The sequence below is a fragment of the Alosa alosa genome, chromosome 17 (assembly GCF_017589495.1).
Source record: "Alosa alosa isolate M-15738 ecotype Scorff River chromosome 17, AALO_Geno_1.1, whole genome shotgun sequence".
Lineage (NCBI taxonomy): Eukaryota > Metazoa > Chordata > Actinopteri > Clupeiformes > Clupeidae > Alosa > Alosa alosa.
In genome coordinates this window covers 16,039,748-16,066,290 of record NC_063205.1, presented here as the reverse complement: position 1 = coordinate 16,066,290, position 26,543 = coordinate 16,039,748, and the positions used below count along the sequence as shown (strand labels likewise).

At 43.6% G+C, this 26,543-nt stretch overlaps 1 protein-coding gene across 2 annotated transcripts in view; it reads left to right on the top strand.

Annotated features, from left to right (window-relative positions):
• ptpro (protein tyrosine phosphatase receptor type O) overlaps window positions 1–26,543 on the top strand; it is a 57,464-nt gene that overhangs the window by 23,630 nt on the left and 7,291 nt on the right. Inside the window, exons 2-22 of one of the 2 annotated variants that reach the window (XM_048267985.1) lie at window positions 4,595–4,880; window positions 5,474–5,629; window positions 6,460–6,612; window positions 7,708–8,355; window positions 9,450–9,611; window positions 10,489–10,685; window positions 11,040–11,160; window positions 11,386–11,579; window positions 12,971–13,082; window positions 14,012–14,175; window positions 15,620–15,740; window positions 17,014–17,147; window positions 19,271–19,409; window positions 19,565–19,685; window positions 20,407–20,475; window positions 22,221–22,304; window positions 23,491–23,526; window positions 25,066–25,147; window positions 25,609–25,699; window positions 25,938–26,014; window positions 26,247–26,381. In XM_048267985.1, coding sequence (XP_048123942.1) covers window positions 4,595–4,880; window positions 5,474–5,629; window positions 6,460–6,612; window positions 7,708–8,355; window positions 9,450–9,611; window positions 10,489–10,685; window positions 11,040–11,160; window positions 11,386–11,579; window positions 12,971–13,082; window positions 14,012–14,175; window positions 15,620–15,740; window positions 17,014–17,147; window positions 19,271–19,409; window positions 19,565–19,685; window positions 20,407–20,475; window positions 22,221–22,304; window positions 23,491–23,526; window positions 25,066–25,147; window positions 25,609–25,699; window positions 25,938–26,014; window positions 26,247–26,381 — 3,282 coding nt within the window. The remainder of the gene's footprint in view (window positions 1–4,594; window positions 4,881–5,473; window positions 5,630–6,459; window positions 6,613–7,707; window positions 8,356–9,449; window positions 9,612–10,488; window positions 10,686–11,039; window positions 11,161–11,385; window positions 11,580–12,970; window positions 13,083–14,011; window positions 14,176–15,619; window positions 15,741–17,013; window positions 17,148–19,270; window positions 19,410–19,564; window positions 19,686–20,406; window positions 20,476–22,220; window positions 22,305–23,490; window positions 23,527–25,065; window positions 25,148–25,608; window positions 25,700–25,937; window positions 26,015–26,246; window positions 26,382–26,543) is intronic. The other variant, XM_048267986.1, reaches the window with a different exon arrangement.

Below are 26,543 nucleotides of genomic sequence, written 5' to 3'. Positions count from 1 at the left end.
TCCAGGAGACGGTTAAAGACTGCCTCCAAAGGGCAGCAAGGTGACCTTTTCTTGGTGGTGATGGTGGGAGGCAGGATAGTTGGGTGTGAGGCAGAGAGAGAGGTGTCGATGGTAGTGTGTGTGTGTGTGTGTGTGTGTGTGTGTGTGGGAGAGAGTGTGTGTGTGTATGTATGCTTGTGTGTCTGTGTATGTGTGATTGTGTATATTTGCTTGTGTGTGAGTGCAAGTAGGCTGGTGTGTGTGCAAGTACGAGTGTGTGTCTTCATTTGTGTGAGAATCCAAATGTGTGTGTGAATGTGCTTGTGTGAGTGTGTATCACTAGGCGATGGGGGTGAAGCAGAAGCGGGGGATGTGGTGCAACCTGCAGCGAGAGTAATGAGATTCGGGTGGGACGGGGATGAGAGTGGAGCCGGAGCTCTCCTCATTAAATGGGACTGAAGGCGAGCGCTTCACCCCGGATTCTCTCCGCCTCACAGACCTGCTCTTTTCAGCCGCCTCACTCATTCTGGGCACGTTCGCCTGCCTCCCAGCCAAGGCGAGCTGAAAACACTGGGACGTAAACAGTAAGAGCTGTGTTCGCCAGTAGGCTCCACTCCACCCTGCGCCTCTCTTTCTCTTCTCTGACAGCGCAGTGTCTTCCCGCTCGGCGAACGCAAAAGTTGGAGAGAAAAGGGGGGGGGGGGGAACAAACAAGCATCTTTACCTCATGCGGATTTCAATTAGAATTTATAATGTTTCCTACGTCTTTTCAACATTTTTAGTATGATTCGTGTTGCAAGAATTTTGTTTCTCTGTAGGGTGCAGTGTAGAGATGAATGTGCCTAAATCCTCCAGCTCTGCTATGCTGTCTAAATTAGCTGCAGTGATACACATATCATATTTCACCCTGCAGTGCTGTAAAATCTCAGATTGCCTTTAGTGCTTCCCCCATCTATCAAGGGCCCTTCTCAGCAAGCATAACTCCACATGTACTTGATTTCTATTTAACATAACCACGGCTTAAGGCCACTTGATCCATTATTCTAAGTAAGTGATGACTTAAGTGACTCGAGCCAGTTTTTTCCCGCATGTCGGTGCCTTGCCGAAGTTTGGCCGCTCGCCACAGACACTTTCCCCTCTGATGGAGGCTTTTACAAAATTGCAGGAATCTTATCGTGAGGAGGAAGCCTCGAGAAGCTCTATGGAGGGCGTGGAGGGTCCTTACACATACTTACTGCATGATAACACTCCTCCCTGATACTGCTTCAAAAAGCTGTCATGAGTCACTAATACATCAGAAAGGTTCCCTGGAGCGCTCACAGATACACTTCACCTATTATAGAAGGCTAATTATAACAGCTATGTGCTCGTCCTTCATCTAATTGTTTCTGGGTAAATGTGGCATTGCATCATGTGAAAAGGGATTGTTGTGGGCACAGTATTTCCAGTATTTCCAAACAGCGTTTCCAAATAGAAGACTTAAAATATATATATATATAGAAATGTCCCATTTTCAGAGATTTCTTGGAGAGAAAATGGGAATTTTTTAGATATTCTGGGCAGAGTAAACAGATATGGTATACACATTCACAATTGCTCAGTGTTCGTTTCCAGTATCTCAATTGCTAGAGCCCGGTGCTAACACCAATGGAAGGTCTGTTGTTTGGTTCTGTCAGTGCACATCTACTCATAAAATGACTTAGAGTTATGACTTATGACTTGCTGAGCTGGAAATGGCTTTGGCTAAAACATGTAAATGCTGAAGAAATAAATGTCAAAGTGATGTAGTGGTTCATTAGTCATTTCTTCAGAAAAATGCACATGTTCCGGAGGTCTGGAGATTAAGCTTCATTGTCCTGGATTAAAATGCGATGGCATATTCTTGCTGATAAATGAACCCATATTCACCACACTAGCACAGAATGCAGTGGCTCTAAAGATCTGTGAGGGATGGTAAATACTTAAATCATGCACAGCAATACAGTGTTCCGACAAGCACAAGCACAAGCCGTTATGGTAAAGCCTGTAGATGCATCACACTTATGAGGTAAAGTCTTCACCCAGCGAAACACATCACCCCCACACCCCCTCCCCCACACACACACACACACACACACACACACACATCAAATTCAGTGTCATGAATCATTTAGAGCAGTTAAACGATCCTCTCTCTCTATCATTTCCTCTCTCTCTCTCTTTCACTGTTCCTGTCTTTCAATCATTCTCTCTCTCCCTCCCTCTCCCCTTCCTCTCTCTTGCCATCTTCCCATTGCTCTAAAGGTCATCTCCATTTCCCATCAATACCGCTTAAGATGCTCAGCGCCTGCGCCGAAGGCTTAAAGGCTGGAGGCGTAGGGAGGGGTGTAGGGAGTGTATGGTCACGTCGTCGCTGATGATGACAGTGCTGGCATGCCTTTTCACTTTCCCTTACAGTCACAAGCCACTTGATTGGCAGAGGCACACAAGCATGTAGATCCATGCCAGTGGAGTGACCGGAAATGAGTATTGCCGTAATTTCCCAACTATCAGCCGCGGCTTATACATTGATTTTGCAAAATTTCTTCAGCTATGAGGTTAATACACGGGGGCAGTTAATATGGTATTAATACGGTTTTGTTTCTTTTAACTTGCATAAAACACTGTCCTGCGGCTTATACACAATGTGGCTAATACACAGGAAATTACTGTAAGACAGTATTACTGTAAAATACTTCCTAGAGAAGCTAAAAACACATAGACCTACTCAGAGGATGGTGTAGCAAGGGCACACAGTATGCAGATCCATGCCCATAGTTCCAGTATTGCTAACTGAGAAAAAAACATGAAACAACAGTGTTGCTGTGAAATGTCTCCCACTCCAGAGAAGCTCAAAGCCTGTATGGCCTGCTCACAGTAGAAGAGGCTATGTGATGAAAAAAACAGGATTTCCCCAATGGAAATGAAAGTACTGTTTGAGTGTTATTTTTGCCGATAGACGCCAGCCAGGTGCTTTTTATCTTTCCCCCCCTGTGGAAGATACTCATCCTCTGGGGATTCAGAGAAAGAAATTAGGTTTTGTTTTGAGCGTGTGGAAGATGACACAGTTTGCAACTGTAAATTGTATCTCTAGGGAACACTGACTAGGCGAAAGGGGAATGCCTGTTTTTTCTCAGGGTAGGGGTGCTGCTTTGTGGCAGTATCTATTTTGCTTTTTTGTGATTTTTGTGTAGGCGATAGTGTTTAAGGGTTAATCAGGAGGGTACATGACCTGTGGCAAAGTCATGGTTACTGGTGGAAGTGTCAATTAAGGCTGAATCAGTCCTTGCTCCAATCGGTGCTGTAGGCGAATGCACAATTTTGTGCCTTCCATTAAAAATGGCTTTCTGAGAAGGGTCGGGGGCATCCTCTTTTGGATCTTTTGCATCTGTGTCCCCCATGGCATTGGTAATTTCCCATCAAGTCGGTACTGAAAGCTGCCGTTGCAAATAATATGTGTCAGTATGATGTGGCATTTAATCTATGTCTGATCCATTTCCTTTAGCTGTTCATGTTTCCTCAGGAAAATTCATTAGTATTGAGTACTGTGCGTCACCCTATTATAAGATAGTTTGCTGATAGATGTGTATGTGCATGTAGAAAGACTGCACAATTAATGTGCTTGATTATGATAATAACATAGTCATAAAAGAGTATTCGGAACATAATCATGCCTGTTATAGGAGGAGGTTAGATAGCTATGAGAGGAAGTGATCCTAGAGCCTGAGCTACTGAAAAGTCTACTGTCTTCAGAAGTGCATTCTGAAGTGGGAGTGTGTGGGTGCACCACACACAAACACACACACACACACACACACACACACACACACACACACTCCTACCATCTGCTCTGGACAGGTATCTCATTACTCATGGTAGAGGCCTGAGTGTTGTAGAGGTCTTGCAGCCGGGTTGTTAGCAGTGCCTTTGCTGATGTAATATCACCGTCCCCATGATGCCAGCCATCTGCATCCCTGGGCCTGTCTGAGAGGTGTAATTTACCTGTGAGCCTCTGATCTTACCCCTGTGCTCCCATCCCTTTAGTTACAGTGTATGGACTGTACAAGTGTCTCTACAGGTGTGCATGTGTGTGGTGTGTGTGTGTGTGTGTGTGTGTGTGTGTGTGTGTGTGTGTGTGTGTGTGTGTGTGTGTGTGTGTGTGTGTCTGTGTATTGCAACAGTGGATAGAGATGCATGCATGACTCTGGAAACGTGTGTGTGTGTATGTGTGTGTGTGTGTGTGTGTGTGTGTGTGTGTGTGTGTGTGTGTGTATGTGTGTGTGTGTGTCTGTGTATTGCAAAAGTGGATAGAGATGCATGCATGGCTCTGGAAATGTGTGTGTGTGTGTATGTGTGGTTGTCCTATGTCTGCTGTTAGAGAAGCATTGGTCTCCTGAAGTACCCCAAATCTCAAATCGTCATCTGCCAATGAAGGTTGTTACTGTTAAAAAATAAATCAACATCCCATATTCTGTATATCACCGTGGTGCTCCATGGTCCTCTAAGAGCACAAACTGCTCTCCACGTCAACATATTAGCTCTCATCATCCGTGTCAGTCACAGTGGTCTCAACCAGCTCCTTGTCTCATCCCCACAGAGCACATCAGCCTTCCAGGTGACCCTGCGTGATGAGTCCTGGATAGTCGTGGCCCTCGAGCCGTCGGACCTGAGGGAAAACGTGACGGCGTACGCGGCCCGTGTGTCCGGCGAGCCTCGGACATACCTGCTGCCCTTCCTGAGCCAGAACCAGAGCCTGAGTCTGAGCCAGTCTGAGCCACTGCTCTTCAACGCTTTCTACCACGGGCTGGCCTACACGGTCGGCCTGCTGCTGGAAAACGGCACCTCCTGGTCCAAACCGGTCAAGACCAGAACCATCCTCACAAGTAAGCCAGCAGAGTTTATGTTCTGGCTTTGATGTAGTGTATATCCATGCGATTACTTGCCCTGTTTCAGTTATGCGATATACAAGATGCACAGGGGATACATCTGTTATAACTGCCCTTCAAATTTGCAGCACATAAACTCTTCTGTCGGACTGATAATAAAATATAGACACAAAATTCACACTTTTAAAAATAGTTCATAGAGATTTTATTAGACTCAAGGGATCTATCTGAAAATGAGGCAAGCAACACAGCAGTTTATGAGCGGGTCTTGATAGATATATAATTCAAGTATTGGTGCTGCTTCAGTTATGTCATGCATGAGGTGCAAAGATAATCCTGAACGGTCACAAATGCCATCAAAATGTATTTTATGTGTAAATTAATCTATATTGCTAATGAGATATGCTCATGTGTCAATTTATTAACTTTTTTTAATTCAATTTCTTTCCTGATTTTGCTCATAGTAATACAGTATAACAGTAGAGTGACACCTACAGGGACACTTAATGTCAGATACCAAGAACACTACAGTATACATTTATAATATTATTTTAAGATTATAAAAATGTTTGATGTGTCCTCATCTGCAGAGCCTCTACCCCTGGACAGTGTGGTAATCTCAGATTACAAGGCGTCCCCTGAGACGGGGGTGGTGTTTGAGATTAACTCACCCGAGAAGAACGTCTTCAGCCGGGTGAACATCAGCTTCACAGAGGGCCGGGAGCAGCGCTACATGCTATATAAAGGTCTGTGTGTAGAATGACAGAATGAATGAAGGATTGAATGAATGAATGATGTGATTAATGACTAAATGAAAGTAATTAGATACATGCTGTATAAAGGTCCGTGTGCAGGATGACAGAATGAATAATGGATTGAATGAATGAATGAATGAATGAATGAATGAATGAATTATGTGATGTGATCAAAGACTGAATGAAAGTAACTAGCTGCATGCCGTATAAAGGTCCATGTGCAGGATGGCAGAATGTATAAATAAATGAGTGGATTAATTAATTTGTTTATTGATGAATTAATAATCAAAGAAATTAATTAACGAATTAACAAATGAATGAATGAACGAAATGAAATGAACAAGTGAATGAAATGAATGAGTGAATGAACACCCAAAATAACTAGCTACATGTTGTTTTAAGGTGTGGGTGTAGGATGACAGCTGCCGTGTGGAGGAGGAACAAAGCAAATTCACAAATGAGTGCATGAACATGAGCATGAAATGAACAAGCAAATGAAGATATTAAATGGAGTTAAATGAATGAATGAATGAATGATGGAAATGAATGTGTGAATAAACATCCAGAGTAACTAGCTAACATATCCTCAGTTTAATAACCTTATACATTACCAGCCCCTCTGCAGTTTATTTTGGTCTTTTGTGAATGGATAAGTTGAGGTCAGTACTGTTAATGATCACATTTTCACATTTGGCAACAGGCTCTGTTGGAGCCACTGATGCGTGTGATTGTTTCAGATGGTTTATGATTGTGCATTTGTGTCACAAAAGCTCTGGCATGGCGCAATCCGGGGGTATTAACAATTGAGTTTGCTTCCGCAGACTTCTCCAAGGGAAAAACAGTCTTTAAACACTGGCTACCGGGAACCTGTTACAGCAACATCACATTCCAGCTCATCTCCGAGGCAACAGCCAATAAGAGCACACTGGTCCGCAAGAGCGAAGTGAGCCATGAGCCACGGCATCACAGAACAGGTACGGCACTGATCCCAGAACAGTTCTGGCTGGCGGACACCCGTATGTTTTGGCACTGTCAAACAAGTATGCCTCAGTAGTGTGTAATCAGCGTGCCATTGAGAAGCATCTACTTTTGTTGTAATGTGTTATGTGGGAAAGAATTCATCTAAGAATTTGTTAGAAGAGGTCATTGTGCACATCCGTGGTGCAGGACAAAAAAAAACTACCAAAAGATGCTTTACAAATAAAACATAAGAAAGGAAGGAATCGAGAAGTGTGCAGATTTTTTTTTTGTATTTTTTAAAGGACTCTGCTCATGCAGAAAAGGCAAGGATGCTGTTCCTCACTATGAATATGACATACGGCACTGTGTTCCATTTGGAGACCTCATTCTGTACCTGACACATGATACAACACCAGTGTGTTTGCCTGTATGTAGATGCACTGTTCCCTACTCACAGTTCTGTGTTTCACCATCAAATTAGACACACACAAATTACAGAGATTAAAAGCTTAGTCTTAACCTAACCTGTTTGCATTCACCAAACACACACACACACACACACACACACACACACACACACACACACACACACACACACACACACACACACACAGTTAATGGTTAATGAACAGCTGCTTTAGGAAAGCTAGCCTTCATTATGCATTGCAGTATGATGTGAGGATTAAGCCTACAGTCTGCCTTTAAAACTTAAATCATTTACATTTATGCTAGTAGTTAATTTGCTGGCATTTCTGAATGCAGAAATAAGAGGGTCGTATATATGATCAATTAAACGTTTAACTGGTGAGAGGCACATTAGTGGGTAAAGTACAAGTTCACACCTCGCTTCTTACACATCCATATATCCACATTTACCATTAGCTTCGCTTCAGTGGACTTTGCGGTGGGTCCGGTTAGCTCGTGTTACTGCAGTCAGCTGCAAAATGTCAGTCTTTGTCTGCTGCTGCTGCTGCTGCTGGTCTCTCCTCTCATTAGCATTCTCTTTTCTTTCTAATTTTGTCCTCTATTTTGTCCCCCTCTTCCTCTTCTTCCTCTTTTACTTCTTCTTCTTCTTCTTCTTCTTCTTCTCCTGTGCTTGGGTGGTGCAGTGCCCAACCCCCCGCTGAACATCTCGCTCAAGGTCGTGCACCTCAACGGGAAGGTGCTGCAGGGGAGCTTGCTGACGGAAAGCTTGTCGGAGGCCGGCGGGCTGCCGCAGCAGCAGCCGCAGCAACATCAGTACTCGTCCAAACCACGGAAGGCCCGTGACGTGCCCCTGCTGGATGAGCGGGAGCAGGCCGAGGCGGAGGCCAGCCAGGAGGAGGTCGTGGAGGAGGCGGTGGACCAGCGGCCTGCGGAAGCCGCCGGGGCCTCTGCCACCCTGAGGCTTGCCGTCCAGAGCCTGAATGCCAGCTCGCCAGCTGACCATACGGACGGTTACGCCGACTCGAACGGCAACACAGACACCGTCACCGAAGGCAACACAAATGGCAATGGCAACGAGACGTCGTCCGAGGCAGTCACGCAGTTCTATTGGCCGGAGCCTACGGGAAGCCCCTCCCCCACGGAGGAGGAGTTTGTGAACGCGGTGGTGCCCGAGTACGAGGACTCCAACGAGCCGGGCTCGGCCATGGAGCTGCCCGGGGAGGCGCACATCACCCCCACCCCACTGCCCCCCATCCTGCTGGAGCTGCGCTGGCTGCCCCCCCGGCCCCCCAGCACGTACGACGGCTTCAACATCTACATCTACCGGGATGGTGCGTCTCCCTCAACTCTCTCTTCTACAGCCTCTCGGCTCAGTTATGAACCCTAACCACTAACCCTAGATACCACTATACCGATATTTGTTGTTGAGATTTATTCATTTACATTATTTACTCATAATTATTTCATGAAGCCCTATGTTGATTGCATATTTAATCAGGTAAATACGACTTAAAAGCTGATGTGTAATCCTTTGGTGACTTTGTGTATTTTATGCATGCCTTTTGCTTTTACTTGTGAGCTAAGAGAGTGTTAAACATATGCAGTGTTCCAGTTCCTAAGGCATGATGATATTGCCTTCTGGGTTTTCTTTACTGTACGTCCAGTACAGCAGAGCATAGGAAGATATGCAATGACCCAAGATATGCAAGTTCTGTGAGTAGTTTAGGATAAGAACTTAAAGCCAACAAATTCAAACGGAGTTACAGTTTTCGTTTTGGTGCATTTCTCAGATGAGAATCAAATTCTCAAAGCTACTACTAGTTCAACCTCCACATCATTAAGTATTTCGGACAAACAGCAAAAACAGGACATCCATGCAATTACATGTGTGCAATTGTCAATTTTTCTTTTTTACACTATCAACTGCTAATGTCATCTTGGTCAAAATGAATAATACAGGTTCTCTATTGAATAGTCCTTTCCCCAAAAACACACCATTACACTTTTTACACAGTCTGGTCTTTTTAGTCTGGTCTTTCTTCTCCTGTATGACATGGTCTGGCAGTAGACTACAGTACAAACAGTGTACTGTAAATATGAATCCTGCCACACACAGTAATGTGTAACTTTTTGTAATCAGGAAAACTAAAGCCGTGTACATTTTCATTAGAAAATGCTGACAGAAAACTAATGACACAGGAACTTGTCGTTCTGATGGCATGGACAGTTATACACATTGTTTGGCATACATTTTTTCAGTTATGTGCTATAAGTTATGTGCTCTTGTAGGTAATCCCCTGTGTGGTGTAGTTGGCACTTGACTGTTGTGCAAACACTAATGATGATCTGTGAAATGCACCAAAGCGGTTGAGTAAAACTATAAGTCCAGGATTCTTGTGGTCTAAATACACAATGTAATTCACAGGGAACTCTACTGAAACTGCCACAGTGGACGAGAACACTCACGAGTTCTTCACCGAACTGACGGAACCGGGAACGTACCGCGTGCAGGTGGCTACTCTCAGCTCCTCCGGAGACTGTGATGCTCGGGAGAGCATGGCTGACACGGGATTCACCTTCTACCTCAGTACGTCCTCCTCACTAGATAGAGAGATACTCTATTAACCCCCAAGATAGATAGATACTCTATTAACTCCCAAGGAAATTCAGACATCCAGTAGCTCACACGACACATACAAATAGAATAAACCACACACAATAGTGAATCTACCATAGCTACAGTATCTATCTATGTATGTATGAATGTATGTATGTATGTAACGTATGTATGTGTGTATGTATGTATGTATGTATGTATGTATGTATGTATGTATGTATGTATGTATGTATGTATCTATCTATCTATCTATCTATCTATCTATCTATCTATTTGCTTACTGAACTGGCTGTCTGACCTGCTGTCTCTGTCTTGACCATGCTCACTGAGCTCAAGAATGGGGCTTAAACTAGTCTGGGGTAGAATTGCATTTGGGATGGGAAATCTCCACTGAATAATGGATCAGGCCCAGGTCAGGCCTTTATTCATGTATAAGGCAGCAAAGTAATGCCTATGCTTACAGAGGATTTACATGGAAGGGTCCATAGACTCTCATCGAAATGCTTCATACATTTTAAAAGCACATTTGAAACCATGGAACTTGACAATACCCTTTTGATTTATGATTCATGTAGTCTTCTGGAGACAAGTATTTTGTGTTACTTCCACATGAAAGCTATTTGCTACTCATGACATATTTTTAGTGCATTTCAAAATCTTGGCAATGCACTGCTGTATACCCTGAAATAACTGTGGCAACAAGTTGTATATAAGAAAAACAAATGAGCAGTAATACCAACCAAACTGAAACTAGAGTGTCATTGAGTCGAATTTGGTCATGAAGACTCAGTGTTATTGCCCTGTCCTTCCAAACTGACTCTCAGCTGTCTGTCCGTCGTGTCCTCAGGCCCCAGTGGCAAGTGGCTGGAGCAGCCAACGGAGCGGCCGCACTCGGTCTACGTGCGCATGCTGAGCTCCAGCACGGCGGCGGTCAGCTGGGCACCCTCCGCCGAGAGCCACAACGGCAGCCTGGTGTCTGTGCTGTCCCTCACCTGCCTCAAGCCCAGTCTGAGCCAGCGCATGGAGAACACGTACTGCTCAGAGGTGAGCTCAGCTTACAATACAATATCATAATATACAGTACAGTACAAACACATAGACATATCAGCTTATGGAGATCACATACCTGTACTGCTCAGAGGTGAGCTCAGTTTACAATGCAATATCATAATACAATACAGTACACTAAGTTAAATACTAAGTTCTTGTGCATGAACATGCTTGTTGCACTTTGCCAACCATTTAAATGAGGGCCCAGGGAGGCATTGTGTGTGTTTGTGTAGGATTGTGCCTGAGAACCAACTTGTGACTTGTTTGTCAATGTCTGACACTTGAATAACGACTTCCCTGTGGAGTTTTGTGTTCAAACATCTTCTGTCCATATATGAATTGCTGCAGGAGAACATCACCAGTGATGTCATCACAAATCTGATGCCAGGTGCACAGTACAGGGTGGTGGTGTACCACACCAACGGCCCTCTCATCAGCCCGCCCTCTGAGCCAGTCATCATCGACATCGGTGAGTCATCCTTTAGTTCTGATTGGTCATATATCACCAATCATGTTCCTGATTGGCTTAACTTGCCATCTGTCATCACATTAGAGCCAAAAGGAGTGCAATACGACATGTTGGTCCACCAACTCAGCATTGCAACATTACAAAACATTACAAAAAACATTGGCATGTCATTTGTCTTCAGTCTTGTTCCTGATTTGCTTAACGTGCTGTTTGTCACCACATCAGAGCCAACAGGAGTGCGGGACTTGGTGGTGTACCCTCTCAGCCCCACGGCGGTCATCCTGAGCTGGCAGAGGCCGTACCATGTCGCTTTCCGCAAATATGTGCTGCAGACGTTCTTCTTCAACCCCGTCACGCTGGTATCTGAGTGGACCACCTACTACGAGATTGCCGCCACCGCCTCTGTCATCGCCTCTGTGGTAAGTGCAAGCAGGAGCTGACAGCCTTTTTTTGAAGATCAAACGGTAAAAGTCCTGTTGTGTGTTGTCTTCAGAGAGCTCTAAGGGAATTTTGGTGAAAACTAGCAAGGTCGAAACTACCTTTTATGGTCTAAAACATCAACCATTGAAAGCTGAGGATTATAGCATAGTGTTGATTTACTGTAAGCAATACACCATGCCAGTTGCTTTAATTCAGCTCTGAGGTGATAGGCTCTGCAGCTTTGCTAATTGCATGGTTTCATATGGGAGTCTTTTTTCTGTCATCCAAGACCTACTGACACAATTGCTCAATGGGCCATGGGCAATTTCCAGATGTTTCATGAAGATCAGAAGTATTGCAGACAAAAATATCATGTTTAATGCATTTTTAATACATTGAGTAAGTAACTCAGATTGTATTTATTGTATTTAAAAAAAACAGTGATTACTATAAACCAAAGATTCTAGAACAGAGCTCCGCTCTAGAATCTTTGCTATAAACTATCTTATAAGGCATTTGCAAAGACTACAATCTAAAAAGGAGATTGGTTGAATGGCTGTGAATCAGTGACTTAGTTACTGCCCAGGTCATCGTCCATCACTGTCCACACAGCTGGCTGGAGCGCAGAGCCAGGGCCTCTGGATGGGCGATACCTTAATGACCTGATGCCCTCCACTATAATCTATTCCCCCTGCCAGGCTACTGCCAGCCGACATCTCCATTACCATGAGTAGTGTTTGCTCCACACGTCCTAATTACGCCAGTCGGGTGATGGCAGATAATGGAGGCATTTAATTTGGACACCACATGATGTTTTTGTCGAGAAACAGAACGAGACAGAGAGAGAGATAGAGAGGGAGAGAGGGAGAGAGAGAGAGAGGGAGAGAGAGATTGCATCAAAGTGGTAGACTAATACCCAGACATAGCAATTTGTGAGCTTTAGTGATTAAACGTAGCATTAAGGATGCAGATCAGTTAGTCTTTACATTGAAAATGATACTTTATTTTGATGTGTTTGTGACACTCTATCCACTACACTGACAGCAGTCCTCAGGGAAGCAGTGTGACAGAAAGCCATCTGCTCCTGATTATAACTGGGGATTTGCTGTCAGGCTGCGCAAAGTCAATGACAAAGCTGAAAGGTCTCAGAAAAGTTTATAACATAGTGGCAAAAAAGTATTGCCATTTGAAGGAGGTGGCTTGTGCTGTTCATTCAGATGACACACACACACTCACATACAGTATAGTGCACATAAACCTATAATGCACACAACACGAGTCTTACTAACTAGTTTGTAGAACAGAATTGGTCATGTTCTATTGCTCGATGAGCACTGTACCCATGGAAACACAGCATCCTCAAGGTCCCACTCCCCTCCCTCGCCCACAGAGAGTCACTGACCTGCTGCCCGCCTGGTACTACAACTTCCGTGTTACCATGGTGACCTGGGGTGACCCGTCCCACAGTTGCTGCGACAGCTCCACGGTGAACTTTGTCACAGGTAACCCTGTGCTCCGAGGGCATTCAGGGTGGGTGGGGTGAGATACGAAAATAGTTTTTGAGTCATATTGTTGGGGTACTTTAGTGCCAAATGTTTGCAGATTTTGCAGTGTGGGTTTTTGATCTGTGCTTTTACAGAGATGTCCATCTGTTGTGATAATACACAAATGTTTCCATTAACGTCACAGACTTTATTAATTTATTAATTCACTTTGAAAGCATTTTATGTGTTGGATGGAGTGAAACTTTAATGGAACACATCAAAATGGTAATAGCATGTAATTAATAGTGTCAAAGGATGAATGGAGAGGATTCAAATAAAAAAATGAAGCTCTAAAAATGCCTTGTAAAGTACAGACAAATGTTTTAACCTAAAATGTTGTGACCTCTCTCTCTCTCTCTCTCTCTCTCTCTCTCTCTCTCTCTCTCTCTCTCTCTCTCTCTCTCTCTCTTCTATCTCTGTCCTTTTCTCTCTTTACACCCATATCTGTCTTACTGTATATTTCCTCTCTTTCTCTCTCGATATCTATCTTCTGTTTACAACTGTTCTTTTGTTTTTTCTCTTTTCCCCTTTCTCACTTCTCTCTCTCTCTCTCTCTCCTCTATCTATCTCTCTCTCTCTCTCTCTCTCTCTCTCTCTCTCTCTCTATCTCTGTCCTTTTTCTCTTACACCTGTATATTTCCTCTCTCTCTCTACTCTCTCTCTATCTCTCTCTCTCTCTCTCTCTCTCTCTCTCTCTATCATATCTGCTGTATATTTCCTCTTTTTCTCTCGATATCTATCTTCTGTTTACAACTGTTCTTTTGTTTTTTCTCTTTTCCCCTTTCTCACTTCTCTCTCTCTGTCTCGCTCTCCCTTTATCTATCTATCTATCTATCTATCTATCTGCCTTTCTATTTTCATTTCTCTTTCTCCATCTGCCCCTCTAGCTCCAGAGGCTCCCCATATCTCATCTGTAGACTACTCCCACGGTCAGCTGTACGTGCGCTGGACATACGGTGACCTCTTCACCGACCTCTCCCACTCCAGGATGCTGCACTGGCAGGTCGTGGCCGAGGGCAAAAAGGGGACCCGGAAACGCTTCTCCACCGATGTAAGTCACCGTCACGATTCCCAAGGATTACCGGGCCGGGCCATTTTTAAAATAGATAATCATCATGGCGCCAACATTTTTTGAGAATTTCAGGCAGACATTTTCCTTAAACTCCTTTCACAGTTTTTATTTTTATTTTTTTATGATGTTATATTCTTTTTTGTTATATTTAAATAGATACTTGTTTTATGTGTTGTTCTTTGTGTTATTTTTTTTATTGAATAATTGTTTTATTTTACACTTCCTGCTGGTATTAGAGACTGCCTTGTAAGGGGAATCTGTTTGGAAACGGGAAGTTGCTTCTCTTCTTGGGAAAATCCGTTAGATCACTCAAAAAGACATAGGCTAGACTGTTTTGCGTTCTGAGGCTTAACCCTTAACACATTTACACTCTCAGATCACTTTCAGTATTTACTGGAACTGTTTTTCAGAGAAAGTCACAAAAAATCTTTTTTCTTTCATTCTTTTTTTTACTGTAACTAACAGACATCTGAGAGTTGAATCCGAATAGCTAATGTTTTATTTGGCCTGGAGCTCTGTCTGGTCCTGGCCAGTGATCTGGGGCTCTTATCAGAGGAGGAGAGGAAGCTGGCTGTAAGCTGAGCTCTCTCTCTCTCTTTTTCTCTCTTCTCTCTCTCTCTCTCTCTCTCTCTCTCTCACTCTCTAGACAATGCATGACTCAAAGGGTTGGTGGACATGTACTGTAGTATCGATCCCACCCTCTCTGTCTTGCTTGGGCCTGATGTCTGCCCACCTTTTTTGGAGGAGGACAAGACTAGTGGCTAATGATGTCAATTGTCCATCTCACAGACATGTGTTTTTCTGAGCGAAGACAGCATGGTTGTAACCACTTAAACACCAGTCACAGTTAGACATTAGGGTTATACCCGCCCAGCTTTCAGATAACCACAGGGTTAAGTAATTACAGAGCAGAAAAAACGGCCTTGTCAGCAATGATTTAAATAATCTAAAGAAATGTTTTTTAAGGATGTATATCTAGTAATGGTAGCTAGCTGGTACATAGCTGTGCAGTAGGACTATGTATGTTAGATACATGTGAACACCCCTCCTTGCCTTAAAGGAAAACTCTGGCCATTTTTCACATACAGTAGATCTCAGTTTCTCAAAGTCACGAGTTGCTGCACCCAACAAGCTAAAGTAGCCAGGCAGCTGTAGTGCTATGTAGTACAGATATTTGTTTTGTTTGTTTGTTTGTTTTGTTTATGTCAATTTTGATTCAATTTGACCGCTTTACTATGTTGCTCACCCAACATTTCTACTGGCCCACTCCAATGTAGTAGGCCGGCCCTAATGATAACTGATCTCATGTCTCATAGTTCGTGGCATGCTCTTCTCCCTGATCCCTCTCCACGAGACATGACTTCAGCCTTGCTGAATAGGACAGCTGATTAACTGTCAGTTTGCCTCGTCCCATTCTCACCAGGTGACGCGAACCATGATGAAAACCACAATGGCACTGCCCCCGGGGGACATTTACAACCTGACTGTCACTGCCTGCACCGAACGCGGACGCAACACCTCGATGCCCCATATCATCAAGCTGGGTGAGTGTCCGTCAGCCGGTCAGTCACCAGCAAACAGCTGCATGGGCTTCTTAAAAAACAATGACCAAGATTCTGATCCACAGAGAAGTGTGTCTATGAGTGCCTGTGTGTGAGAGAGAGGTGAAGTGTGTGTGTGAGAGAGAGGTGTAGTGTGTGTGTGAGAGAGAGAGAGGTGTAGTGTGTGTGAGAGAGAGAAGTGTAGTGTGTGTGTGAGAGAGAGGTGTAGTGTGTGTGTGAGAGAGAGGTGTAGTGTGTGTGTGTGAGAGAGAGGTGTAGTGTGTCTACATACAGTACTTGTGTATGAGAAGTATGCAATTAGTTTATTGGTGTCTATGTATACTCTTGAAACCATTTCAAAATGATGCATGAGACACATGTCTTTTAACCCAATTGTATTTACAATACAGTAAAATCACAATTTATGATCTGTTTATAATGAAGTATTATCTTTAATGTGTAGGTATCTGGACCAGACCACTATTCATATCAATTGTAAGCTATTGTAGTTTGTGCCAGACCAAAGAAGCTAGGGATACAATCAGCTTCAGTGTTTCTTGTTTCAAAGGATAAGGTGTTGCAGAAGCAGCAGAGGCAAATATCTGACTGACAGTAGTCTGACACTTATCTCCCTGAGATTATCCTCTTTGGTGAGCTTTATTGTCTTGGAGTTAAAATATATTTCTGACAATTACCCCCGCCAGCGAGGCATAGAGCGCGGCCTCAGTCAGATGTTTGACTTTGATGTTTCAGGAAGAACTGATCCGAAAAAAAATCTGTGTATCCAAGCAGTGCATGGATTCTCCTTAGAGAGGGAGAGAAAGTATGTGTGTTTCAACTTTCAGCTTCTAACATAACTAGAGTCAGGCTGCCTAGTACATACTGTAGCCTATTATGTAAGTATGCAAGCTCCCTTAATGTAGAACTGTGAGTTTGAATGTTCACTATGCCAAGAGGACTTCTTATCAGTATTCTAAAATGGCATACAATTTTAAAGTTTATTTAAAATTAGTTAACCAAAGTGTTTTTCTTTCAAATTGGTGATGTGACATATTTGATGTATACTTTACAGTATTTATTTGTTCCAGTGCTCACTGTCCACCCTCTGGAGGAAATATGTAATTGAATTCCCTCCTGTATTTGTACTGAAAGTTTTTTCTTTCTCTTTTTTCCTCTGTGAGGAAGTCACGTAGTTCCTCACAGAGCTACTCAGCTTTCTAAGAGTCTTTTTTTACTTTTGACTCAGTGTATTGCGTTGTGTTTTGTGTCCGCTTAGAACCAGCGCCGCCAAAGTCCCTGTATGCCGTCAACGCCACGCACACGGCCGTGACACTCCTCTGGAGTGAGGAGGGGGTTGTGGACTTTTACCAGATCTTCTGCAAGCCGCTCGGACCCAACAAAGAACTCAAGGTAAAGACACACCACGTTTGACCTGCTGGAGTGAGAGGAGGGAGAGAAGTGTTTGTATGTGTTCTCGTGTGAGAGCAACCTTACTATTATGAAAGACTATGGACCACAGACTAATCAAGAGTTTATGATGTTGGATGAAGTGGACTGTTGTAGAGATGTATTCTGTCTAGGATGTGTTGTTGAAATGGGTCTATATCAGGAAATTCGATGGGTGAGTAGCTGTCAAAGTGGTATATATTTTAATGAAGGAGAGAGAACTGCAGTGAGTAGCAGAGGAGTGAAGATCAGCTTCAGTCTGAAACTCTCTGTGGATCCTCAACACTGCACAGCCACCATTTCTGTCCCAGTCTTGCTGCTTTGTGGGACATTCCAGCAGCAGAAAAGAGTTGAGATCTAAAACTAGCAAGCTAACTAAAACACATGCAAAACTCTTGAAAATACCAACAACAGCTCAGTAAGCAGGGTGAAAAGCTTGCAAACATGATAACTGGTGTCTTCTGAGAATAATTTTGCTTATGTCATACTTTAAAAGCTCCTTTTGTGGAACCACAGAACTAATAATACATCGTCATGAATGACTTGCATGTTTATCTGCTCTTCCCATGACAGTAGCTGTATACCATGATACCACGATACCAGAAATATAGTGGCCTATAAAACATATATTAAAAAGTATCAAGTTGTAGCATGCTGCTGCTTTAAGAGTTTAGCATTTTGCTTCAAGCCAGTCTACTGCAGATTCATAAAGTGATATGATTATCAGCTGTAAAGCTCAGAAGAGAGGGTCTGAAGTGAAGGGATTATCCATCCCTTCCAAGTTATACTGGGATATTCTGTTTATTCTAAATTTCTTGCTGAATTTTTGATTCATGTGTAGTGACAGTAATGTGTAGCATCAATGCCAATGTACCAGTACATGATGCATAGTGCAGTATGCAATATCTTTTGGCTCCGTACTTGATACTGGCATTCAGCTACAAGCCAACAGTGGAGACCATCCCAATGCATTATGTTAATGCAGGGTTCAGTTCAGCTGTCCAAACAGTCCTAATGCATTATTATGTCTCATTGCTATAGTGGTCTCCTAAGTGAAGTCTAATGTGTGACTCATGGTATCAGGTGGAATTTTATACCGGCCGCTTGCTTTGTCGAAGCTTTCCAAACAGTCTACCTCTACACACACCCACACTCTCCCCAGTCTTACAGACTCCCCACACACACACACACACACACACACACACACACACACACACACACACACACACACACACCCATCCCCTCTTTCTCTTGAGTCTGCCGACATGAAACATGTCCCCAGTTTTATCGCTCATGCTATTTGTTATCGTTCTGTTGTTTTGGGCTGTTCAGTGGCTCCACGGCAGCACTGTTTGGCGATGAGCCCGCTGCCTGGCGCAGCGCAGCACAGCAGGACTTTTCTCCACCTCGGCTCCTGTGGATTTGTGTTGTCAGGTCGTCCAGACACCTTCCTGGGAGGGAGGAGGCGTGGAGGCGGGGGCTGTCAAAATGGCCCCATTCTTTATTAGCGTCATTAAGATAGCGCATAGCGAGGGAGTGGAATGTGAATGACTCATCCCGTTGCTATGGTGGCGGTAAGGACCCTTGGGGATGTCAGGGGAAGAGATGCGATGTCATGGCTGACGTCGTGGGCTCACACTGACAGTCCATCTGCTCTGGCTGTCAGCAGGTGTGCTCTTCCCATAGACACCCATTACCTGAAGAGTTTACAGACAGGGTCGGGAGTTGAGCCTTCTAACCAGGTTATGCACTTAGGAATTCCCTCAGTAATGAGTACAGTACATGGTCATGTTTAACATGGTCAGGTCTATTGACACCTCTCGCCACATCGCCAGTGTGAAATGAGTGAAAAGAGTGAGTTATGAGTTATGAACAAATAATGTGGAGGATTAATGGCTGGTGCAGAGCTGTTAGGAGCAGCTTCTTGTTTGAGCCTCTCTAAAGAGTGGGCTGTTGCAGCTTGTGTTCTTTGCTTGTACATACAAATAATGTAGAGATTGACTTACATGTGGATACATTAGCCTACCGTCTTCCGTCTATGTCACTATCTCACATACACTTCATTTGTCCCTTGTCTCTTCTTGTAGTCCAGAGAGCCCCAGACGTCCCAGTCCCATGTAGCCACAGTGGTGGGGCTACTGCCGGCTTCCTCTTATAACTGCAGCGTGATCGGGATCAGCTACAGCACGCCCAGCGACCCAGCCTACATCACCATCACCACTCTAGGTACAGTCTAATACTAGCACACTCAAACATATACAGTATACGACTGTAGAAGCTCAACGATTAGTAACTATTTTTTATAATAGATTAATTAGTTTGAGTAATTATGTCTCTATGTGTGTGTGTGTGTGTGTGTGTGTGTGTGTGTGTGTGTTCAGCGAGGGAGATGAATCCCAGTGTGGCAGCTATCTCGGCTCTGGCCATCTTGAGCCTGCTTCTTATCAGTCTGCTGGTGCTATTCCTACTGGTACTGCGCAAGAAACACATGCAAATGACCAGGTAAACACAGACGCAAACACACACACACACACACACACACACACACACACACACACACACACACACACACACACACACACACACACTGCATGAAACACATACTACATACATACGTTCACACTCACGCTCACTACATGCACACACACAAACACATACATAGACTGCAATACTGTATTTGTATCACATTACACTAGTCTATTTTCTCTCTTCTCACTCTTTCTCATCTCTCTCTCTCTCTCTCTCATACACATACACACACGCACACACAACTGGCATACAAATGCAGGTATCATATAACAGCACTCATAATCTGCATTGTCCTACAGCTGCCTATTACACATCCAGTGAACAGTCCCATAGATCTAGAAACCCATATGCGTATACATATACCTATATTAGAGAAGCCTAGATATTATCTATGGGGCTATATGGGGTTTCTATATCTATGGGCAGCCCCTCAATAAAACTTTTGACCAGAGACGGTTGATAAAGCTCTAAAGGATTTTTGATTTGACTATTATTATTGCTGTAACCCATCTCTTCTGTGTGGGGAATACGTTTTATCAGCAGATGGTGGTATTATCTTCCTCTTTTTTAAATACAGTGCTGAATGGTCAAAACTGACTTCCTGGAAAAATAAACCAATGTGAGCTATATTTCTTCAGTGGTGGCCTGGTTCTGTTATTTTTACTGTCATGTGTAATTTTGTTTCTCTTTGCAGGGAGTGTGCCGCAGAGACGTTTGTGAATTTTGCCTCTTTCGAGAGGGATGGCAAGATGCCCTATAACTGGTAGGAGTTCAGTCTGCACACTGCACCCCCAAATTTGCTTCCATGCATCCATTTCAGTGTCACACAGGAAATGATGATCAGTTACTCATGCAATTGACTCCCTCTGTGGAGTTCACACCTTATTGTTATAATGTGTCACTGACAACCCAGGGTGTAAGGGTGTGTATGCAGTTACAATATAGAAATAATTCAGAAACGGCCCCGTCAAATCATATTTTTACAGGGCTAAAGAGGAAGGCCTAAGTATCCAAATATCTTTTTTTTTTTGTCCCCCACAAATCCTCAAAAAATTGGATTATGACTGCTGTCATTCCGCAAACAAGAACCCCTCAGACACAAACATCTGTGGCTGCACAATGGACCCTTGCAGAGATTTTTGATCAGGCATTTGTTTAGGGCACACATGGCGGCCTCTCAGCCTGTGTTGTTCCATGATGAGACGGCAGGAAAGAGAGAGGCGCTTGTGGAAAAGCCACCTTTTCCCCCTCTTCCTCCTGGTAGTCCGAGATGGGAATGAGAGGATTTTGGAAGATTACATGATGTGCTTACGGCAGCCCAGGGTGAAAATACTTACGAGACACAACTTTTAGGAGCTGGGCTGGATATCCGTGAATTAAAATGCTTGTAGAACATACCCACTCCCAGTGATGTAATGTACAGATCTACATCTTATATTACTTTTATTTATTTTTTTAAACTAATACACCATTTTGAGATATTTACAGGAAAGGCTGGACAAAGGGGGCTTGAGTGCCTAAGCAGAAGCAAGCAGTCAGTCCTAAAATATCATTTGCAGTTGTGGATTTTGAAGCTGTAGCATTTACTGTAGGAGCGTGGACACTATTAGGCAGACACCCATTGTCATTCTGCAGGCACGGTTCCAATGAAGCGTTCAAATGATTAATATAAGAGCTTAAAGACGGTCAGTTAAGGCAGATCTTGGCTTTTAACCTGTCAAATTGGATGCATTCCTCTGGCTGAATTGACTGTTTTGTAAAGAGTGTACATGTCAAATGCAAACTGTGTACATGTCCATGTTATGAGAGAGCAGTTGTAGAGTTTGGGTTTGGTGTGCCCTTGTTTTGTCGTGAGTTATAGTATCATTAGGTAGGTTAGGGTTGTTATCTTGTTGTTCTCAAAGACATGACAGTGAGGGTATTTATAAAGAAAATAGACCTTTTTCCATTTAGTAATATTGTCTGATTTTTTTTTTTATGTTGGCCAGTGAATATTTCACAACAGTTTCTGTCATCAAAGCTTTAACTTTGCTTTGCAAGCATTGCTCTTATGATGCAAAACAATAACAACAGCCATTGCCACTATTTGTTTATTTATTTTTCATGTATTTTTTAAATGTAAAAAATAAATTTTACAAAACAAATATGTAAACTCAATGAAGCATTGTGTTGTGTGCCCGCTAAGCTGTGGCCCAACCATAAAAAACAGCCTCTCTCTGAATGGAACAGGTGGAAGGCATAGATATCTAGTGAGGAATTACCAAAAGGTTTTTTGTTTTTTTATGTCTGCAACTGTAATGTAATTCGACATTAAGGAACAGACAGCCATAGACTGCATGTCACATTAACCCTTGTATCAGTCACTAATTTAAAGTACCTCCCAGTCTCTGTCTGCCACCGAAACTAATGGACCACCATGTTTTGTCCCAACTTGTTGCCCTCTTGGTGTGATTATTATTTTCTTTTTTTATTTTTATTTTTGTATTCATTTTATTTGAACCCCTTCAGGCGAAGGAGCTTCTTTGCCTTCCTTACTCTTCTGCCATCCTGCCTATGGACTGACTATCTTTTGGCTTTTTATATTAATCCGTGGTAAGTAAGCACTGACGATCCAGAGAAAGCTGCATCCTGGGAGGGGTTTGGGGCATGTGTAGCAAAGCCACAGACTGCTTTCTTCTTCTTCCACCACAGACAAAAAAACACCATACCGGACTCCTCTCTTTTCCAGATCTCACTTATAAACCAATAGGAATTCATTCTGAAGCATTATGCTAAGAAATAGCTGTCTAACTTGTTGTGGTGTACATGTAGTTCTGCACACATTGGCAATACAAACACTTTAGCTGGTTGAAGCCGGTTGGAGCCAGTTGGAGCATCTGGAGAAAGACGAGGAAAATGGTTCTGGTGTGGCTTTGCCAGTGGTCACACCCCTGCACTAAAGCACCGTGTTGGACATCTCACTCTGACACACTCACACTCTACTTAAACATTACTAACTGCATGGGGCTAACAACATTGGCGGAGTTTCCGCTTTGCTATCCTTGCCTGCTTAGCACTTGTTTGAAAACACTTCTGGGTTTTTTGTCGTAGTGGTTACCTCCTCAGAGAGTAGAGGTTAGGAGTGAATGCAAAAGACAAAAATAAACATAGCTCTGGTTATTTTAGTGTTGTTTCCGTAGATGAGCCTGGTTGTAGAATGCTAGTAGACAAGTAGTTGTTCTTTTCGTGTCGCCTCGTATCGCATGTTGGGGTGAATGCCTGGATGCATACATTAACCGATAATGGGGGCTGGTGAGTGCTTGTGTGTGTATGTGTGGAGGGAGGATCAGAGTCCTTGTCTGACCCTCTGACCTGATTGCTCAGTGTAGAGTGTTAATGGCTGCCCAGGTTGAATCACCATGCATGTTACGTTACTTCCCCCTTTGTGTGCTGTGCAGCAACCAGCAGTTCGTAGGCGAGATGTGATGGTCTGCAGTAGTAATGGTGTGTGATGTGTCGACGTTGATGAATGATGGCATTCACTTTATCATGAGTTGTGTTTTTTTTAATACTCTTGCTTAATCTTACTTTATAGTACTATATTGATGATATACTAATTTAGCTTAGTTTTATGGAAGAGTTTATAGTCTGTAGTTTTGATACTTTAACTCTTCAAATCTTACCTTAGAAGGCTTAATATGAATTTAATCATTTTAACTTAACATTTGTTTGTAGGATTGTATTAGAGTATGAATGTGGCTCTGTCAAAATATTTTGCATATTTGTTTTGTTTCCATAGGAGCAAGACTGCATTAAAGAAAAGGAAACTAACAAGGTAACACTGCTTTTACTAACAGTTTGCTTTGCAAGAGAGAGAGAGAGAGAGAGAGAGAGGGAGAGGTGTAGAGAGACAAAGAAGAAGATGAGAAGAGGGAACCAGGTTGTGCTTTACCCTATATGACCTAGTATGAGCGTCGCCCCTGGCCGTGTATGCTTGCTACTGTACAGCCATACCACAGATGTGGTGTGTGTGTGTGTGTGTGTGTGTGTGTGTGTGTGGGGAGGCTGGCGGCGGCGGGAGTGGGATAGGATGCCAGCGAGGCGTAACTGACGCGATAGCGTTGGGGGGGGGTTGCAGCCGAGCGTGAACGTGTGCCGCAGCTTTTGAGCGCCGCCATGGTCTCGTGCAAAAGACCCCTCCCCCCACCTCCTCACTCTCTTCCGTTCGCGTCGCCAGCCACCGCTGTGTAAACAACAGCCCCGAGTGTCAGACGGACCAGACCGGGCCTCGGACGAACGGGCGGGCGGCGGCGTGGACAGACGCACGGCTGAGCTGAGCTAAGCTGAGCTGAGCTGACTGAGAGCTCGCGCTTTCTCTGAATGCGTCGGACCGGGCAGATCGTTCCACCACATGCCACATGAGTCTTTATAGAACATGGCAGCAGAGGAATTTCGCCTGCTTCTAATTTAAGCCCCATTCTGTTAATTTGCTTGCCATGCCCACTCAGTCTGTTCAATCTTTTCGTTGATTTACAACCCAAAGAGAAAGAAATCTACTCACTGCACATTCTGTGGCATAATCATTTTAACCCAAATGCCAGTCATCAGGATAGCCATTGCGTTAAATACGTTACATGTTTGAGGCATTGACTGAAGTCAAATGATTGCAGTAAAAAGGTTAGCTTCCATAATTCTATAATTCACTTAGATCTGGGCACTTGCTTCTTCCATTAGAGCGGTCTGTCACAAAGTGGCCTATCACAAAGTGGCCTATCACAGAGTGGCCACAGTGTCATCACATACCCTACAGTAGCCCATATGCCATCACATAGTTTCAGACTGTGTGTATACACTAAGTAGCCTTCCAGGGAAAGTTAATTGACTTGTCATCTTAAATCAGCCAGGTAGTGGAAGTCGACTTGTCTCTTCATAAATCATCAGGAAGCTTGCATCAGTGAGCTACATCAGTTCAGTGTGTCTGATGGGAGCCAATGCATAATGAAACCTGTCAACAGCCTTGTCAAGGCTCCCACTGATCACTTGTCTACCTCAAGGCAAAAGAATGCTAATAGTAATGCTGCAGGGTTTTTTGTTTTAATATTAAGTAAGTTCAGTTTAAGAGGTGTGTGTGTGGGGCAGGGGTGTGTGTGTGTGTGTGTGTGGGGGCGGGGGGGTTAAGCACAGTGTGTTTAATATGCCCTTCACTGTGTATATGTGGGGGGTTGGTTGTTGACGGTTACTGAGGTTGTCAGAGAGTCAGTAGGACCCGGCGCCACAGCTTTGAAGGAAATCACACGTCCGATATCTCACTTCAGCACCGCGTGTGTCGTGTGTGTGTGCGTGTGTGTGTGTTTGTGTGTGTTTTGCCCTGCAGTCCTGTGCAGCTGGACGACTTTGATGCCTACATCAAAGACATGAGCAAAGACTCGGCCTACAAGTTCTCCCTGCAGTTTGAGGTAAGGGCCAGGGCCCGCTATCTGTCTTTCTCTCTTCTCCCTCTCTCTTTCTTCTCTTCTCTCTCTTTCTTCTCTCTTCTCGCTCTCTCTCTCTCTCTCCTGTGGTGATCTCATCTCATCTCATCACAGACAATCCTGTTTTAGCTACCGCTTCATCACATGGCACGAGGGGGGAAAAAGGAGAACACAAGATGTCTGTCTCCCTGCTTGTCTGCATTCATTAAAATGGAGAAGGATGATTGAAAGGAATGAACGGATTATAACCACTGCCATCAAACTTTATTTGTCTCATAAGAACAAGACACAAGCATGACGAACCAAAAGAAATCCAGTTTATACATGTTGGTTGATACTGATGTGTTAAAACTTATTTTTGAAACTGGTCTGTTTGTTTCTTCGTCTTCTTCTTTCTCTTTCTCTTTCTCTCTCTCTCTCTCTCTCTCTCTCTCTCTCTCTCTCAGGAACTGAAAAGTGTGGGGTTGGATCTCTCTCATGACGCTGCCGATCTTCCTGTAAACAGGCCCAAAAATCGTTACACTAACATCCTGCCCTGTGAGTGCCCATGTTAGAAAAGAACTTAGCGTTATAAACAGATAATGCTAATTCTTCTGTGATGTGTGTAACAATGTCTTTAAGAAATGCTAGGGTTAAGGGCCTTGTTGCTAATAAAAAGCAGGTTAGCTTAGAGGTATAATGTTTACATCAAGAACAAAGTCATGATGAAAAGTCATTTTATAACAGAAGTCTGCCTGAACAGCTCACTAACAGATGGTATTTTGGCTCTACGCAGATGATTTCAGTCGAGTCAAACTTATCACCATGCACAACGATGAAGGCTTAGATTACATCAACGCCAACTACATACCTGTAAGTACTCAGCATTGGTTCATTGCTTAAACTGGATTGAGCTTTGTAAGTAAAAGTATAAAACGTAAAATGAAAAAGAAAAATCCTCTTTATCCTTTATATACTTTATTTTACGTTATTTCTAATGCTGCTTTTTCTTTTACTTGTAAGCATAGGTGTATTCGATATTTTAGATGTACTCATATGTATGCAGTGTCCAGCATTAACGTGTGTTTGATGTTCTGGGCTGCAGGGCTACAACTCTCCACGGGAATACATCGCCACTCAGGGCCCGCTGCCCGAGACGCGCAACGACTTTTGGAAGATGGTGCTGCAGCAGAAGTCCCACATCGTCGTCATGCTTACCCAGTGTAACGAGCGCAGAAGGGTGAGGAATGGGAGTTGCACGACTACACACACACACACACACACACACACACACATACACACGTGCACAGATACACACATACACAAACACATGTACATACACACTGAGCACAGGAGGGTGGGCAAGGCAAAAACTCAGCAGGAATCCAGGTACCTCTGACAG